Source organism: Mya arenaria, chromosome 6 (assembly GCF_026914265.1).
Source record: "Mya arenaria isolate MELC-2E11 chromosome 6, ASM2691426v1".
In the NCBI taxonomy this organism is placed as follows: Eukaryota; Metazoa; Mollusca; class Bivalvia; order Myida; family Myidae; genus Mya; species Mya arenaria.
Genome location: NC_069127.1, coordinates 41,919,988 through 41,936,367, shown reverse-complemented (window position 1 = coordinate 41,936,367; position 16,380 = coordinate 41,919,988). Strand labels below are relative to the sequence as shown.

Sequence of the window (16,380 nt, the reverse complement as noted above, 5' to 3'; positions counted from 1 at the left end):
AATAAAGAATCCCACTTTGATGGCCAAATTTCAACATAGGGAGATAACTCCTACAACGATTGAAAAATGTATTCTTTCATAATTGGCATCGAATACAAGCACAGCAAGGAATGATATATTTTGCGATAAACAAATGGATTCTTTTATACTTGGCAATTGATGTTCAACACATGGCCATGCAACCTTCTGTGGAAGACTTAGCGCCAGACTACGACGGTTATGAAATGATAAATAATTTGCTGCACAAAGACAACGACTTTATTTGAAATTGCAAGGGCGATAAATTATACCACAAAGGACGACTAAATTCGTTCATAATTGGCAATGAATATTTCCATAAAAATAATGGAATATACCACAACAACGAATTTGTTCATAATAGGCAATGAATACTTCAACAAAAAGGAATGAATTATATCACAAAGGGCAACGAACTTGTTCATAATTGGCAATGAATGTTTCCACAAAAAGCAATGAATAATCCCACAAAGGGCAAGGAACTTGTTCATAATTGGCCATGAATATTTCCACAAAAAGCAATGAATTATACCACAATGGACAACGAACTTGTTCATAATTGGCAATGAATATTTCCACAAAAAGCAATGAATTATATCACAATGGACAACGAACTTGTTCATAATTGGCCATGAATATTTCCACAAAAAGCAATGAATTATATCACAAAGGGCAACGAACTTGTTCATAATTGGCCATGAATATTTCCACAAAAAGCAATGAATTATACCACAAGGGCAACGAACTTGTTCATAATTGGCCATGAATATTTCCACAAAAAGCAATGAATTATACCACAAAGGGCAATGGAGTCGTTCATAATTGGCAATGAATATTTCCACAAAAAGCAATGAATTATACCACAAAGGGCAACGGAGTCGTTCAAAGTTGTCAATGAATATTTCCACAAAAAGCAATGAATTATACCACAAAGGGCAATGGAGTCGTTCATAATTGGCAATGAATATTTCCACAAAAAGCAATGAATTATACCACAAAGGGCAACGGAGTCGTTCAAAGTTGGCAATGTATGATTCAGAAGTAAAACAATAAATGAAAACCATGGCCTTATAAATATTGTTGTTGCTTGCCCCCATCACGTAAATTGGACTTCATTAAGTATTCCTATATAAATATACGATACAATATGGTTTCTATTATATAAAATAGTCATTTTTGAAATACCTCCATTATCTTTAAGTTTTAGATGCTTAGTTAAATATGTACAATCGGCGATTACTCGCCAGAATACATATGACACGCTAGTGCAAATATGACACCAAAAACTATTGTTTTATCTCAAACTTCAATGATAGCCTAGTGAACTGGGTGGTATTTTATGTCAATGGGATATCGTTCTCCGATTACAGGTTTCGCATAGATAATTAAGTGCTTTTGTTTAAAATATATCACATTACAAATAATTCCATTGAAAATTGACACAATGTTACATTTACTTAAAATATTCAGTTTTTCAAACAACGTAGAATTTCTTCCTCTTGCATGAAGAAAAAATATACCTATTTCATTTATCTTGAACAAAATCACTTCCCATGTTTTGATACATAAGGTAAGTTGTTAATTTCCAATTATATATTAAAATATTTCTTTATGTAACAACAAAGGATTTTAAAAGTAGTTCTGAAAATTGATATTTTCACTCCTTATTTTGCAGTGAAAATATCAAATTGATATTTTCACTGTTGTTATTTCACTGTTAAAACCCCATATTTCATTGTAAAGCATGAAAGAAAAATAAATATATATAAAAGAACTAAAATGGAATCAAACTAGTGGGTTGTTTTTGGTAATCAAAAACTGATGTCTCTCACTCTGTACATCGTCTCAATATGGTAAACATTTGTGGCAAGTTATTGTAAATCTTTCAAGAGTTGCAAGAGATATGGAGAAGACACGAAATGTAGTCATATGACCTTTGACCTCTAAGTGTGACTACATGTATGACCTTGAACTGAGCTGGTTGCAACATACGCTCTGCACATCGTCTTAATATAGTGAACATTTGAGGCGAATTATTTCAAAACTCTTAAATCCGTTCAAGAGATATTAAGCGTACACAAAATATAGTCATATGACCTCAAACTGTGACCTTGACCCGAGCCGGTTTTAACATGCTCTCTGCACATCGTCTAAATATGGTAAACATCAGACATAAAATATAGTCATATTATAGTCACATGACCATAGAACGCTAAGTGTGGCCTTGACCTTAAACTGAGCTGGTAGTAACATGCGCTCTGCACATCATCTCAGTATGGTTAATATTTGTGGCGAGTTATTTCAAAATCCTCAAAGTGGTTCAAGAGATATGGAGCAGACATTAAATGTAGTCATACAACCTTTGTTTCAGAAGTGTGACATTGACCTTAATCTGAGCTGGTTGTTACATGTCTCAAAAGAGTGAATAATTGTTGGTAGTTATTTCAAAGTCCGTCGATCGGTTCAAGGGATATGGAGCGGACACGAAATAAAGTCATATCACAGTCATATGACGTTTGACCTTAAACCGAGCTGGTTGAATCATGCCCAATTGCATATAGGCTTAATATGGTGAACATTTGTGGAAAGTTTTTTTAAAAAATCTTCAAGGATTTCAAGACATCATTTATTTGACCTTTGAACTCATAATGTGACCTTGACCTTGAACCGAGCTGGTTGTAACATGCACTCTGCACATCGTCTCAATTTGGCGAACATTTGTGGCGTGTTATTTCAAAATTCAAGGGGTTCAAGAGATATGTAGCAGACTCAAATTAAGGCCATACGACCTTTGACCTCTAAGTGTGGCCTTGACGTTGAACCGAGCTGGCTGTAACATGTGCTCTACACATCGTCTAACTATGATGAACTTTAATAGCAAGTTATTTCAAAATCCTTCAAGCGGTTCAAGAATTATCAAGCGGACACGATCTGTGACGGACGGACGGGCGGACAGAAAGAGACAACTCAAGCAAAAACAATATGTCTCCCCATTTATGGGGGAAGACATAACTAAGCCATACTAGCCATTGCTTATTAATGAAGTTTTTCAAAATGAACCACCAGAACTTTTTCCCCAAAACGTTTGCTATTTTAAATAATTTTGAAGTATTACTGTGCATCTAAAATAATCAAATTTTGTATTGCATTATTTTAAGATGTGGTCCTTTGTGAAGTTAACATAATAGCTGTCATAGGACAGCTTTAGTTTCGTAAAAAATAGCTATTTTTCTAATGTTCAGGTGTGTTTTTTTCTAAAATGTTTTTAATAAACAATGTTACAAACATACATGTACATGTATACATTTAATAAACAAGTCGAGGCTACAAACTTTTCCATGATTCCATCTGGACTTGGGTCTGTGAAAACTAGAGCTGTCACAAGAGTGATGAATACACCCACCAATGAATACACCCACCAATTTCACACAGGAATGGTAACAAATTTCTTTGAGAAGGGACCATAACTCTTACAAGGACTGGTGAATTGTAACCAACGTTGAACTTCACATTTCATTTTAAAGTGTTAAAACAGTGTAACAACAATTAGTTATAAAATATTGTTTCGCAAATACCAAGTTGAAAAGGGAACATAACTCAATAAACAATTAGTGGTTTGTAACCAAAAGTATAAAATGATGTTTTTTATGGTGTGGAAACATGTGTTCCACAACTTACTTAAATCTGTTATCCCTTTTATCAGTTATTGTCCAGATGGAATAAACCGACTGACAAACCAGCCGCGACTAACCAACCAGCCGCTCAACAGACAAACACACTCTGGTTATGCCCGCAAACTTTGTTTTGTGGGGGAATAATTATAATAAAAAGATAATGATTTATATGTCTTTCCACAGTTTATTTAGGAAATCAACAAACATCATTTAAATGACATTAGATGCTAAAAAAATCCCCATACCATAATTCATGAACATGCATGATTTATATGCACTTTTGAATGCTCAAAATCTCCTATTTTGCAATTAACAAAAAACACATACATGCATATAATTAAAGAATAACAACCAGACATTTTTGGTACACATTAAATAAAATTAATGTCCGCTTTAATCAAATGGAAATGAGAGTAAAATTCTTAATTTTAAAGAAGCAATATATTATTATCCTTATAATATCCTCAACATGCATGAGTTATTAAGGCATGCATGAACCACCTAAAACAGTAAGAAATCTTAAATCAATTTGAATAAAATAAGTACATTGATATACTTGTAATGTACATAGTACATCAAAAGAATAAAAATGTGATATTTTTACATTTCTTTAAACACACATTATTTTGCTGAATGTTTGAAAAATGGACAAATTTGGTTTTATTCAATGAATAACAGCATTATGATTAACATAAAATCTTAAAACATATGATCCAGTCTTTGGCAAATTCCATTCACATGTATAGCATATAGATTATGGCAATTTAACTTTGATGTGTGGTATTCTGCTAACATCCTTATGTAGCTAAAAACATCAGTGTAGATAAAAGATGTTCTATGTAGCTAATGACATTCTGAGTTGATAGAGAACAGCAAGATGTTCAATGTACCTAGAAGATGTTCGGTGTGATAAGAAGATATCCCGTGTCGCTAGAAGACGTTTCGGCACAGTGGGCAGGTGCAGTTATGGCTGGTGTTGAACCACTTGTACTAAAATAGATACAATATTTTCAGAAATTTAATTTGAACCGCTGTTGGAACTGGATGTCAACATGTTACATTTGAATCATCATGGAATTGTACAAATGGCGATCAGTCGAAACAGGCCTTTCTGTGGCATTTATCACTTTCCTGTAACAGTACTCATTCACAATGCCTTTAAGTTGAAATCGTTGTCCACTAAGAGAAATGAATACAACACAAAATTAACTACAAACCAGGCATGCTGAGTGGAATTTCTTCTTGCACGTGCGGCACGTGATACGTGGCAGCTGGAAGTTTGTCCCGTGCAGCACGTAGAAACATATCATACACTCGTCCACTCCCTCAAACCGCTTGTCGATGTTGTTCTTCCACAGTTTAAGCCCGTCAATAATGTTACCATTCTGAAACAAGCAACCATAACTTTATAATATAAATAAAAGTTAATACGTTAATTCATTGAACAAGCAGTGCAACAACACCATTCAAGTTTCTAAATGGTTAATCCTTTTCCCTTGGCAGTAGAGAGAGGTAAACGTAATTCATCACACTCAATGGTAATGATGGTTCTCAATATTTTTCAGGTAAATCATCTCAAATAGTAAAAAAAAGTAACCAACCAACTACTATTTATTCTACTCAGTATTCACTCATTTTTCCTAATTCGAACTGGCCCAATTGCTATTTGAACAGTCATTACAGCCGACAGCCATATCATGCCTACAACAAAGATGACGAAATGCCATTGGTTCAGGACTGGTCATGCAGTGACCCCATATTTTTCCATATTGGGTCACTAAATTTATATCGTACCAAAATGGCATCCATTTTCCTATTCTGATGAATATTCCAATGAATAAATGAATATGTAAATGGGCTATCTACGTGATATATATGTTACGGGGTTAGTAGTTGACACGATATAGGATATACGGGGCGCAGAAAACCATATTCAGGTTCAAGCTTCGCTCTCAATATGGTTTCCTTTGCCCCATATATCCCATATCTGGTCACCTACTTATCTCGTAATATAATACAATTTTTAAATTTCAATACATTATTTTGTTGAACTCTTTAGACTTTATGATAAAAACAAAACAAGCATACGATTTGTGATCTGATAAATAATATTAGCGATATTTTGACGCTTTTCCAGTTGGGGAATTTGTGGCCGCGTAGCTTTTTTTATTGAAAACCCCATTTATAAAGGCCAACTATACACAAATCACATGTTTTTGTTGTTTTGATCATTTAAGTCAAATGAGTTCAACATAATAATGCATTTAAATTAAAAACTGTTTCTTGCATAGATCTATCTACGGTATCAAGTGTAAAGCATATATTGTGCCTTTAAAAGATCCAACCACAATGTAGCTTTAAATGCATTAGATTGTGGCTTTCATCAGTGTAATAACAGCCCAGTAAAAACCACAACTGATCAATGCAATCTGTCACCTTATCCAATTCCCATAGTGTTTTTATAAGAAGTGGCCAATTAAAATGTGGAATTCACCGACTCCCCATGCAAGCTGCACTGGGCCAAACACTTTTTGGGTAGGTATAAGAGAGAGGCTGGTTCAATGTCTTTAAAATCTTAATAAGATGGGCCCTTCATATTTTTTTGATTTCACATACCTGATGTTGTAAGAAGATGTTGAGCTGAAGCAGCCATTTTTCCCACTGTGGTCCAGATACACCCACACGCTTTTCACTTGTCACCGAGATGTTCCCCAGTGGGTAGTTCTGGGGAAGGGAGATAACCATGTCCACACTCACTTCCTCAAAACTGTACACCGCAATTACCTCCCTTGTGGTAGGGCGGGCTTTGATCTGAAAAAAAAAAAAAAAAAAAAAAATAGTATTATCGAATACACAAGAGCAGTTTTACATTTTATGTTATAAACGGAAGTTTTATATATTAGTATGTATGTTAAATTAGTTATGAACATTTTCGTTGAGACCTTTGCTTGAGAATTTAATTTGGCTGTGTTTTACATTGCAAAACTTTCAATCTCCAAAACAAACCTATGCTTTCTTGAGGCAAGTTGGGAGGTGCGCTTTACACCCCACTCACATGTTATTTTATGTGAATAAAGTTTTATGAAAAAGAAAAAAAAAAACTCGCTCCCAGGAATGGAATTTTAACAACACAATTTGCCTTATGTCTATATCCCTCGTGTTAAAATATTAAACTAGTATTACTAGAGTACTTGATATTCTACAAAATTGTTTCGGTAAAATCGGTCTGACTCAAAAAAAAAAAAAATGGTCATCTGCATGTCAAATTTTGTTTCAGTCAGTTTTCTACAGAGGGGCTTTATTAGAGAGAAAAAACACATACTTAGCCACTCACAAAATTGCAGTAAAATAACAAACAAATAATTATTTTCTCATGCCTTAATCTTCCTTTTTTAAATATCTAATCATAAAACTTGTTATCATAATTCGCTTAAATATTTAATTAAAAGTTTAGAATTTCATCCGAGTTACAACGCAAATAATAAATGAGGTGCGAAATGTAGCAAAGCCTTATTTGAATTTAAAACTTTTTTTTAAGTTAATTATGCAACTAAAGAGTTGCAATTTTAAATTCAGTGAGAGGATTTTTTGTTATAAATCTGAGCACACCAAACCACTTGATGTATTGGTGGATACATTTGAAAATTACCAAGTATCATGATAAAAATGTACTTATTTTTCTATGAAACTGCTTCATATTTTAAAATTAAAAAAATATTGCATCAAAAAGAAACACTGACCCTATCTACAAAATAGGAGCCGACCCAACTAATTAAAGCCAAAAAAAACCAACCCCAAAACAACAAAAAAATTTTTTTTCAGTGTATATTTAAATATCATGTCACCGCAATAACTCAATAACTGCATATAGACATAGAAGCAGATATTGCGTTCTTGCACTAAGGTGACGATTATTCAGTTTAACAACCTTTAAAGTTTTATACAAAATATTATTTTAATGCCATTTCCCAAAGACAATTATAACTTTCTTACTATATATAAAACCTAATAAAACAAGAGCCGTCGTAAGACAGCGTGCTCGACTACGCCGCTTTGACTTAGAATACAATAACGATGTAATAATACCAAGTTTGGTCTCTTTATGTCAAACCTAACTAAAATTATTCGATACATAAGGTGACTGCCCTACCACCAGCCTGCCCAAACAATGACGCAAGTCATTCAAATAACTTGATTTCGCATTTAATGAACGGTATAGAAGTTTTTTTTATTAAAATCCCAACTTGCCCTTAACTTTTACTTGCCTAAAACTTAAACCTAAGTCAATCAGGGGCCATAACTTGTATTTAGGATATGGAGTTATGTAAACTCATTGGGTGATGGTCCTGAACAATTGTGTGAAGTATTAAGTCAATTGAATGAAGGGTATAGAAGTTATTAAACAATATCCCAACCTGCCCTAAAACTTTAACCTAAGTTCCATAGTCAATCAGGGGCAATAATTTGTATAAAAGATAATATGGTGTTATCTAACCTCATTATGTGATGGCTCTGAACATCTGTGTGAAGTATTAAGTCAATTGAATGAATGGTATTGGAGTTTTAAGTGAAAATCCCAAGTTGCCCTAAAAATTATTCGATACATAAGGTGACTGCCCTACCACCAGCCTGCCCAAACAATGACGCAAGTCATTCAAATAACTTGATTTCGCATTTAATGAACGGTATAGAAGTTTTTTTATTAAAATCCCAACTTGCCCTTAACTTTTACTTGCCCTAAAACTTTAACCTAAGTCAATCAGGGGCCATAACTTGTATTTAGGGTAATATGGAATTATGTAACCTCATTGTGTGATGGTCCTGAACAACTGTGTGAAGTATTAAGTCAATTGAACAAAGGATATAGAAGTTATTAATAAATATTCCAACTTACCCTAAAACATTAACCTAAGTTCCATAGTCAATCAGGGGCCATAATCTGTGTAAAGAATACTATGGAGTTATCTAACCTCCTCATGTGATGGCCCTGAACAACTGCGTGAAGTATTAAGTCAATGGAATGTAGGGTATTGGACTTATAAGTGAAAATCCCAACTTGCCCTAAAACTTTAACTGGACGCCGCCGCCGGGGCGAGTAGTATAGCCCACCTATTCTTCGAATAGTCGTGCTAAAAAGCCTACTTGTTTTTGAATAGGATGTAACCCTGACTATACCAATTTTTATGGCCTTGGGTTGATGGTTGTGACAAAAATGAATTTTAAAAGTTTATAAAAACATGCATGAGATTTCCAGTGTAGAAAATAGTTGTAGTATGTTAAATCATGAGAAACTGCACATGGCCAGCCCGAAATTCAACTTGCATCCCCTAGATGCACCTTTCAGTAAAGAGATGTTTCTTTTCTGCCTAAAATTGGACCTAAAATAAAGCCCCATTCAGCATTAAAAAAAGTTGAAGCTGAATTCACAATAATAAAATATTGTACACCACCAATCATTTTGTAAATGCATGATGTAAATAATTTCTTATTTTTTGGCATTGATGCAACTGTTGGTAAAGCTATATTTAATCTCATTTCTAACAATATTTTAATAATCAAAATCTTTAAAAATCTGAGCACCCAGCATGCAACCCCTCTTAACCCCTCCACGCTCCCCCCCCCCCAAAAAAAAATAAAATAAAATAAATCTTCCAAGTCTATTTTTTGCTTCAAAATAGATAAAAAGAGTAATAAAATGTGCCCATTTCGAAATAGAAAATTAATAAAGGTTACACCCCTAAGTCACGCCCCCTCTAACATCAAATCTTGGATCCGCACCTGGTCTGAACAGACTTAAGACTGTACGCATTTCAGAGAGCCCTGGCCCTTTTCACAGCAAAAATGAGAACAAAATACTGATTAAACTGTACTTACAGACATGTTGACAAGTTGCACATCCGTGGTTTGTACTGATGAAATCTCTCTGGTACAGAGAAGTGGGCTCACATGTTTTGACGTGAACCTGTAAACAAATCATCAATCAATCAATCAATCGCTCAATTGTTCAGAACTTTAAAGCTGACAACGGGATTCACAACATCGTTAAAACTTTTGCAGGTAATTTTTCCATGGTTTGCTATATATTTAAATAAAATAATTGTAGCTGAAACATAGCCTCAACTTTTGTTAGGAATACTGCAGATCATAGGTGTATTCCTGAAATTACACCAGGAATAAAGATTTGAAATTCAAGTTAACAATGACGACGTTAACAACCTTGTAAGCTTAAACAAAAATCTTAAGATCTGAAACATCTGTTCTATATCTTAAAATTCCTCTGTGGGATATGCATAATATATACAATAAATTTGGTTACAACACAAATAAACTGTTAATGTCTAATTATAGCATGCAAAAGTAAATGGGTAGTTAAATAGTATAAACATTTAATACACTGTCAGATTAATAATCAAACAGTATATAGAGTGCAAAAAAACACTGTAATATTTAAATAAAGTGACCATTGAAGTTGACATAGCAACCGATTTTAAGATAATTTATGCATTTGTCATTTAATATAAAATTTTATTAAACGAGTATAGGAAAAATATTAGAAAGCGAGCATATGGTAAAGTGTTTCAGATTCTTTTTTTTGCATTCCTTTAAACTTGAAAGATCGTTTTAGAAAGACAAAATTTCTCATCTATGGAGAACTGGAGAACAAAGAAGTCCGAGAGCATCAGTGTCACCAAGTCCAATATGTCAACCACAAACGTCATTAATATATATTATTCATCTTTTTGTAAAACATGATGGACAGTGCAAGTCAAGCCAACGTAACACATTTGCTTGATCGAATTTATATTCCACAAGTATCTTTTGAGGTAAATGATCAAGACAATGCAATGTAGCGGCTTAAACCAAACAACAGCAAAAAACTAACCATTCACCATTTTAATATAATCTTATGTTGCTACTTACATGTAGATTTAGGAAGGAAAAGGGGCAAATTATTAAAACCTCCACAATTATGAAAAACAGTCATGTCAAAGGTCACGTGACCTTTACTAGACAAATTTAGGGCATTGCCAATCAATTCCTAACAATCGATTTGGTAAACATTGTCTTCAAACTTGGTATATAAATTGCTTAGTCAGAAGACAGACGACAACCAATCATAAAATCAGAGCTTTATACTTACATGTCAACATAGGCTGAGGATTTTCTGTCCTGACTTTTCCACCATGTTCGAGCCATGGCAGGAATGGTAGTCAACAGTTGGCTGTACACATCACAGGCTAAATGCTGCACTCCTGCACAGCTACCTGGCTCTAAAACAATAGTCAAAGACAAGAACAGTTAAAAACCTTTTATTTGTCAACTATTCAAATTAAAACAAGAGCTGTCACAGTATGTGACGAATGCCCCCGAATGTGACATTGCCCTACGAACAAGGTCAGTACATGAAAAGTTGACCTTGCCTTTATGTGTCAAATACATATGACAAGTTATTTTAAATTTCCTCTGAACATAAAAAATATCACCCATACTTGACAACCTACACCGTTATGTCCTTATATTCAGAATTCTCTTGTGAATAAACACTTAGTGTATCTTTCACCTTAGAGGTAGGGACATGGGTCTTGCACAGGACACGTCGTCTTCGTATGTGGAACACATGTAGCAAGTTATTTTAAAATCTGTCCTTAAAAGGGAAAGTTACAGCCCGGACACGACAACCTATACCCTATGTCCGTGTATGCAGCACTCCATTGTGAATAAACACTAAGTGTGACCTTGACCTTAGAGATAGGGACACGGTTCTTGCACGCGACACGTCGTCTTGGTATGTCGAACACATGTGGTAAGTTATTTTAAAATCTGTCCAAACAAGAGAAAGATACAGCCTGGACACGACAACCTATACTCTATGTCCTTATATGCAGCACTCCATTGTGAATAAACACTATGTGTGACCTTGACCTTTGAGGTAGGTACACGGGTCTTGCACGCGACACGTCGTCTTGGTATGTCGAACACATGTGGTAAGTTATTTTAAAATCTGTCCATACAAGAGCAAGTTACAGCCTGGACACGGCAACCTATACTGTATGTCCTTATATGCAGCACTCCATTGTGAATAAACACTAAGTGTGACCTTGACCTTTGAGGTAGGGACACGGGTCTTGCACGCGACACATCGTCTTGGTATGTGGAACATATGTGGCAAGTTATTTTAAAATCTGTCCATACAAGAGAAAGTAACAGCCTGGACACGACAACCTATACTCTATGTCCTTATATGCAGCACTCCATTGTGAATAAACACTAAGTGTGACCTTGACCTTTGAGGTAGGGACACGGATCTTGCACGCGACACGTTGTCTTGGTATGTGGAACACATTTGGCAAGTTATTTTAAAATCTGTCCATACAAGGGAAAGTTACAGCCCAGACACGACAACCTATACTCTATGTCCTTATATGCAGCACTCCATTGTGAATAAACACTAAGTGTGACCTTGACCTTTGATGTAGGGACACGAGTCTTGCACGCCACACATCGTCTTGGTATGTGGAACACATGTGGCAAGTTATTTTAAAATCTGTCCATACAAGAGAAAGTTACAGCCCGGACACGACAACCTATACTGTATGTCCTTATATGCAGCACTCCATTGTGAATAAACACTAAGTGTGACCTTGACCTTTGATGTAGGGACACGTGTCTTGCACGCCACACATCGTCTTGGTATGTGGAACACATGTGGCAAGTTATTTTAAAATCTGTCCATACAAGGGAAAGTTACAGAGCCGGACGGACGGACGGACGGTGCGATTTTAATATGCCCACCTTTGGGGGCATAAAAAAAACTTAAATAAGATAAAGATAAAATAAAGATCAATTTAAAAATCTACTTAAACAATATGATTTTAAGTATTGACTTAATATTTTTAGCCTATTGTGAAGATTTGTAGCCACTGTTTTATCTTCATTTAAAGTCAAGATACTTTCTACGGAAATGCTCTTTCATTAAACAAGAAAACCTAGCATTGTGACCTTAACCATGCAAGCTTCCAACATGGGTTCTGCACATCAACTCCATGCATTTAGAAATGCATTGCATCACTTTACTTCATGAGTAGGCTCTTCGACCCATGAAGCACTAGAAATCACTGTTATATTGTGTGCAAATTGGTCAATTGACCACAGAATATACAGGATATTTACTCAGTGGTGTCTGACCCAAATGACATTCCATTAGTATTCTTCCACTACATGCGGGGGTATTACTTACCTTTCACATGTGTTGAATAGGGCAGCTGAAACATTCTCTGTGGGTTGTTGGGCATCAGTCTGAACAGTGAGTACATGAGGGTGTCTACATAGCCCCGTTCCTGGAGGTAGCCGGCATATTCCTGTCTCAACTGTAAATATAACCATTACAATTTTAACATCTTCAGACTTGAAAAGGCATAAGGCAGTATACCATACATAAATATACGCACATAATCGTTATCTGCAGAACTTAGTGCATCCGCAAAAAGAAACAAGACTAAAATTTGATGTATTGCCTGTTGTGAGCACCCTTATCTTTTCTAGTGTAAGTCACTCCACACCATGACCAATGTGCATACCAAGTTTGATATGCTACACAAAAAAGATGTTCAAGTTAATAAAAGGATTCAAAAGCACCCATAATTCTTCTGGTGAAGTTCACCACGATCTTAACTTTTGATCTACAGACCTAAAAATTAATAGCGGTCATCCACTGATGAACTATATGCCTAACATGTTTGAAGAAGTTCAAAAATTATTGATTGGAAACAGAAGTGTGATGATGCAGATGAGAACTACGATATCAGATAAAGTTTTTAATACCCTGTAAATTTTGTCATATGCCTCTACAACACTATGTATACATATTCCCTGAAACTGTTCAGTTACAAATAATGTTTACCTCTGATGGTGCACTTTTAAAGAACTTCAGTATGAGTTTCCAAGTAAGCATATAGGCCAGGGTGTAGTGATACTCCTCAGACTGTGCTCTGATTGGCTGACAGGAATCAATGGGCACATCACACAGGAGAGCAACCAGAGTGGAACTACTTTCATCAATCTTCTCCATAAGCCTCGCCGGAGGAGATCTGCAGTAAATGTAAATAATTACAATAATGATATAATATTCACAACCACCAATAAATTACAAAATGGAATTACCATAAAAGATTTATTTTTACTTTATTCAGGAAACAATTTTATAGCTATTTTTTTACCTTCTAGTACTTGAATAACAAATGCCAATGCTCATCTGCTCCTTTTAAGTCAAACATGACAAGTATTAAGGCCAGAGTTAAAGGCTTTCCTACCCTATGTACCAAGTTTCATGTGAATTTTTTTAATGATTTTTGAGTTATGGCTAAGGCTGAATATTTTACATTGGCCTTATAGGAATAAGCAATGATTAACTTGAATATACCTGTTGGTCTCCTCCTCCTGCTGTTCCCCTCCGGTGGCCCCAATGTCTATACTCTTGTTCTTGTCTTCTTTGTCAAACTCCGGAAATGTGGCAACCACACTGAAAACAGAAATAGCTGGAGTTATCACTGGAAGTGATTCAATCCCTCCACCACACAAAAAACAGCAGTAACTAGAGCTATCACTGAAAGTGTTTCATACCTCCAACACACTGAAATACACTTATTTAACATTGCATACATTCTTCTCTAAAATAGCTTTCAATCAGATTTAAGATAAATATGGAGTGAATGACACAAATGAAAAAAACAACTTGCAAAACCATGTCTAAACTAATAAATAATGACTATAGTTTTTAAATAGATAATGTATTTTTTATAACAGTCAGAAAAATTTAAAAAGCAATTATATGATATTTTCCCTGAAATGATGGCCCCTTTGTAAATAACATTATGAGAGTTCCATACATTATCCTACCTGTCCAGGATACAGAATGCTGACAACTGCACACATTTCTCTTTTTTGATTATCAAGGGAGATAACTGGTTGAGGAGAGTTTGAAGAGTATCTGGCAAGGGAGACAAATCCCCAGCTACCAGCAAGGGAGGCAGCTTGTGTTCCAGTATCAGTTTCTGTGGGCTCATAGCGGCTGCGTTGCAGGCTGACTGCAGGACTATTTTGTCAGACCCTGACAGTGATGTCCCTTTGCTTTGTTCTGAAATTTTGATTCAAGAAATGACTAGAATTTCGGCAAATTGGATATGTCTCCTATATGTCGCTTTTTAATGACCTCTCAAATTGAACATTGTACAAATTTATATACAGGAAACTGACTAAGTCCAACCTGATTCATGTCGGCTTACAGCTGTGTTAACAGTATAGCTAAATAAGTAAGTATAAAGTATAATTTCCTTCGATAATATGTACTTCAAAATAAACATGGTAATATGAAGCTTAATACTTACTGCAAAACTTTAAGTATGTTGGTAACAAAACACTGAAGACTGATTCACTGAAGAACTCTGCCCACTCCATTTGCAGGTTTTCTGGGAACTTTCCTGGCATCTTGCCAATTTGTTCACTCAAACAGGAAGTGACATCAGAGGCAAGGTCAAGGACAGAGGAAGTGAAGCATTGCATTGTGGGAGAATTGACCAGGGAAACCTGTGTTTCTTCAATGCTCTGGAACAACATAAAAGTAAAAGGTCTAAATGTCTTTCTTAAAATAGCTTTAGTGTAACAGTTATAAGTATTCTTTTTTTATTTAGTCATATCAATTACTATACCAAAGTAGTTTGTGTAGCTAGATCCTGTTATAAGGGAATTTAGATTGCTAGAGCAGTAGTGACCAGCAATATTTTAACTTACAGGTAATTTTTTATATTACACACATACTATAAAGACAAGTGGCCGTATTCAATAAACATCTTAGAGTTACCGTGAAGATTGAAGTAAAATCTGGCTGTTTAAATTGGACTACAATATAGATTGGCCAATGAAAACACCAGAATTTGCTCTAAAGATTAAGATGAATCTAAGATGCTTATAGAATGCAGCTCGAGTGCATTATCCACCTTTAACATCCTTCTTTGCATCAGTTATGCAATTCCTAAGCAGTATTTTTCAATCATTTTTGTAATAATTGGGAATTCTGCATGATTTTGCAAGAGTTTGACCGTTGCAATGGGTAAGAATATCTGACCCATGAGATGCCTAGAAAGGGTTTCTATCAGTCATATTAAAGGCATTGGCCTCAGATAGCGCATGATCTCTCAGAATTGTATGAACCTCCCTTGAAACAATTTATCTCTGTTTCAGCAATAAAAATCTTCAGTATAAACTAGACATATTTAGATTACAAACCTGAATCCAAGAGACAAGACTACACATAACGAAGTCCCAGTGTTTGTCAGTCAGTTCAGGGGAGATAACTCGCACCAGCTGGCTCATTAGGCGGCATACCTCCACATTGAAGAGTATTCTAGCAGATGAATCACTTTCTATACTCCTAAAAATCGAAATATAATATATGTGTACCAGTAAGTATACAAATGAAAGAAACATATATAATCAATGTGTCCATATGATAGCGTACAAAAATAAATATATTGTGTAGAAGGTTAAAAATAATGCTAACATGTATTGCTTACATGTATCTCACATTTTTTGCTAACATGTGTTGCCCAAATTTGTTGCTCACATTTTTTGCTACCATAAATTGCTGATATGCATTGCTCACACCTATAGCTCTGACATATGTATTGCTCAC

The 16,380-nt window shown here is 35.0% G+C and overlaps 1 protein-coding gene across 1 annotated transcript in view; it reads right to left on the bottom strand.

The window, feature by feature from the left end:
• Positions 1-4,334: 4,334 nt before the first annotated feature.
• LOC128238346 (E3 ubiquitin-protein ligase listerin-like) overlaps positions 4,335-16,380 on the bottom strand; it is a 34,633-nt gene continuing 22,587 nt past the window's right edge. Inside the window, exons 22-32 of the mRNA XM_052954178.1 lie at positions 15,975-16,119; positions 15,077-15,293; positions 14,589-14,826; positions 14,113-14,211; positions 13,594-13,780; positions 12,931-13,060; positions 10,834-10,963; positions 9,567-9,654; positions 6,309-6,503; positions 4,910-5,077; positions 4,335-4,682 (exon numbers count right to left, since the gene is read on the bottom strand). Of these exons, the coding sequence (XP_052810138.1) occupies positions 4,623-4,682; positions 4,910-5,077; positions 6,309-6,503; positions 9,567-9,654; positions 10,834-10,963; positions 12,931-13,060; positions 13,594-13,780; positions 14,113-14,211; positions 14,589-14,826; positions 15,077-15,293; positions 15,975-16,119 (1,657 nt within the window). The 3' untranslated portion in view covers positions 4,335-4,622. The remainder of the gene's footprint in view (positions 4,683-4,909; positions 5,078-6,308; positions 6,504-9,566; positions 9,655-10,833; positions 10,964-12,930; positions 13,061-13,593; positions 13,781-14,112; positions 14,212-14,588; positions 14,827-15,076; positions 15,294-15,974; positions 16,120-16,380) is intronic.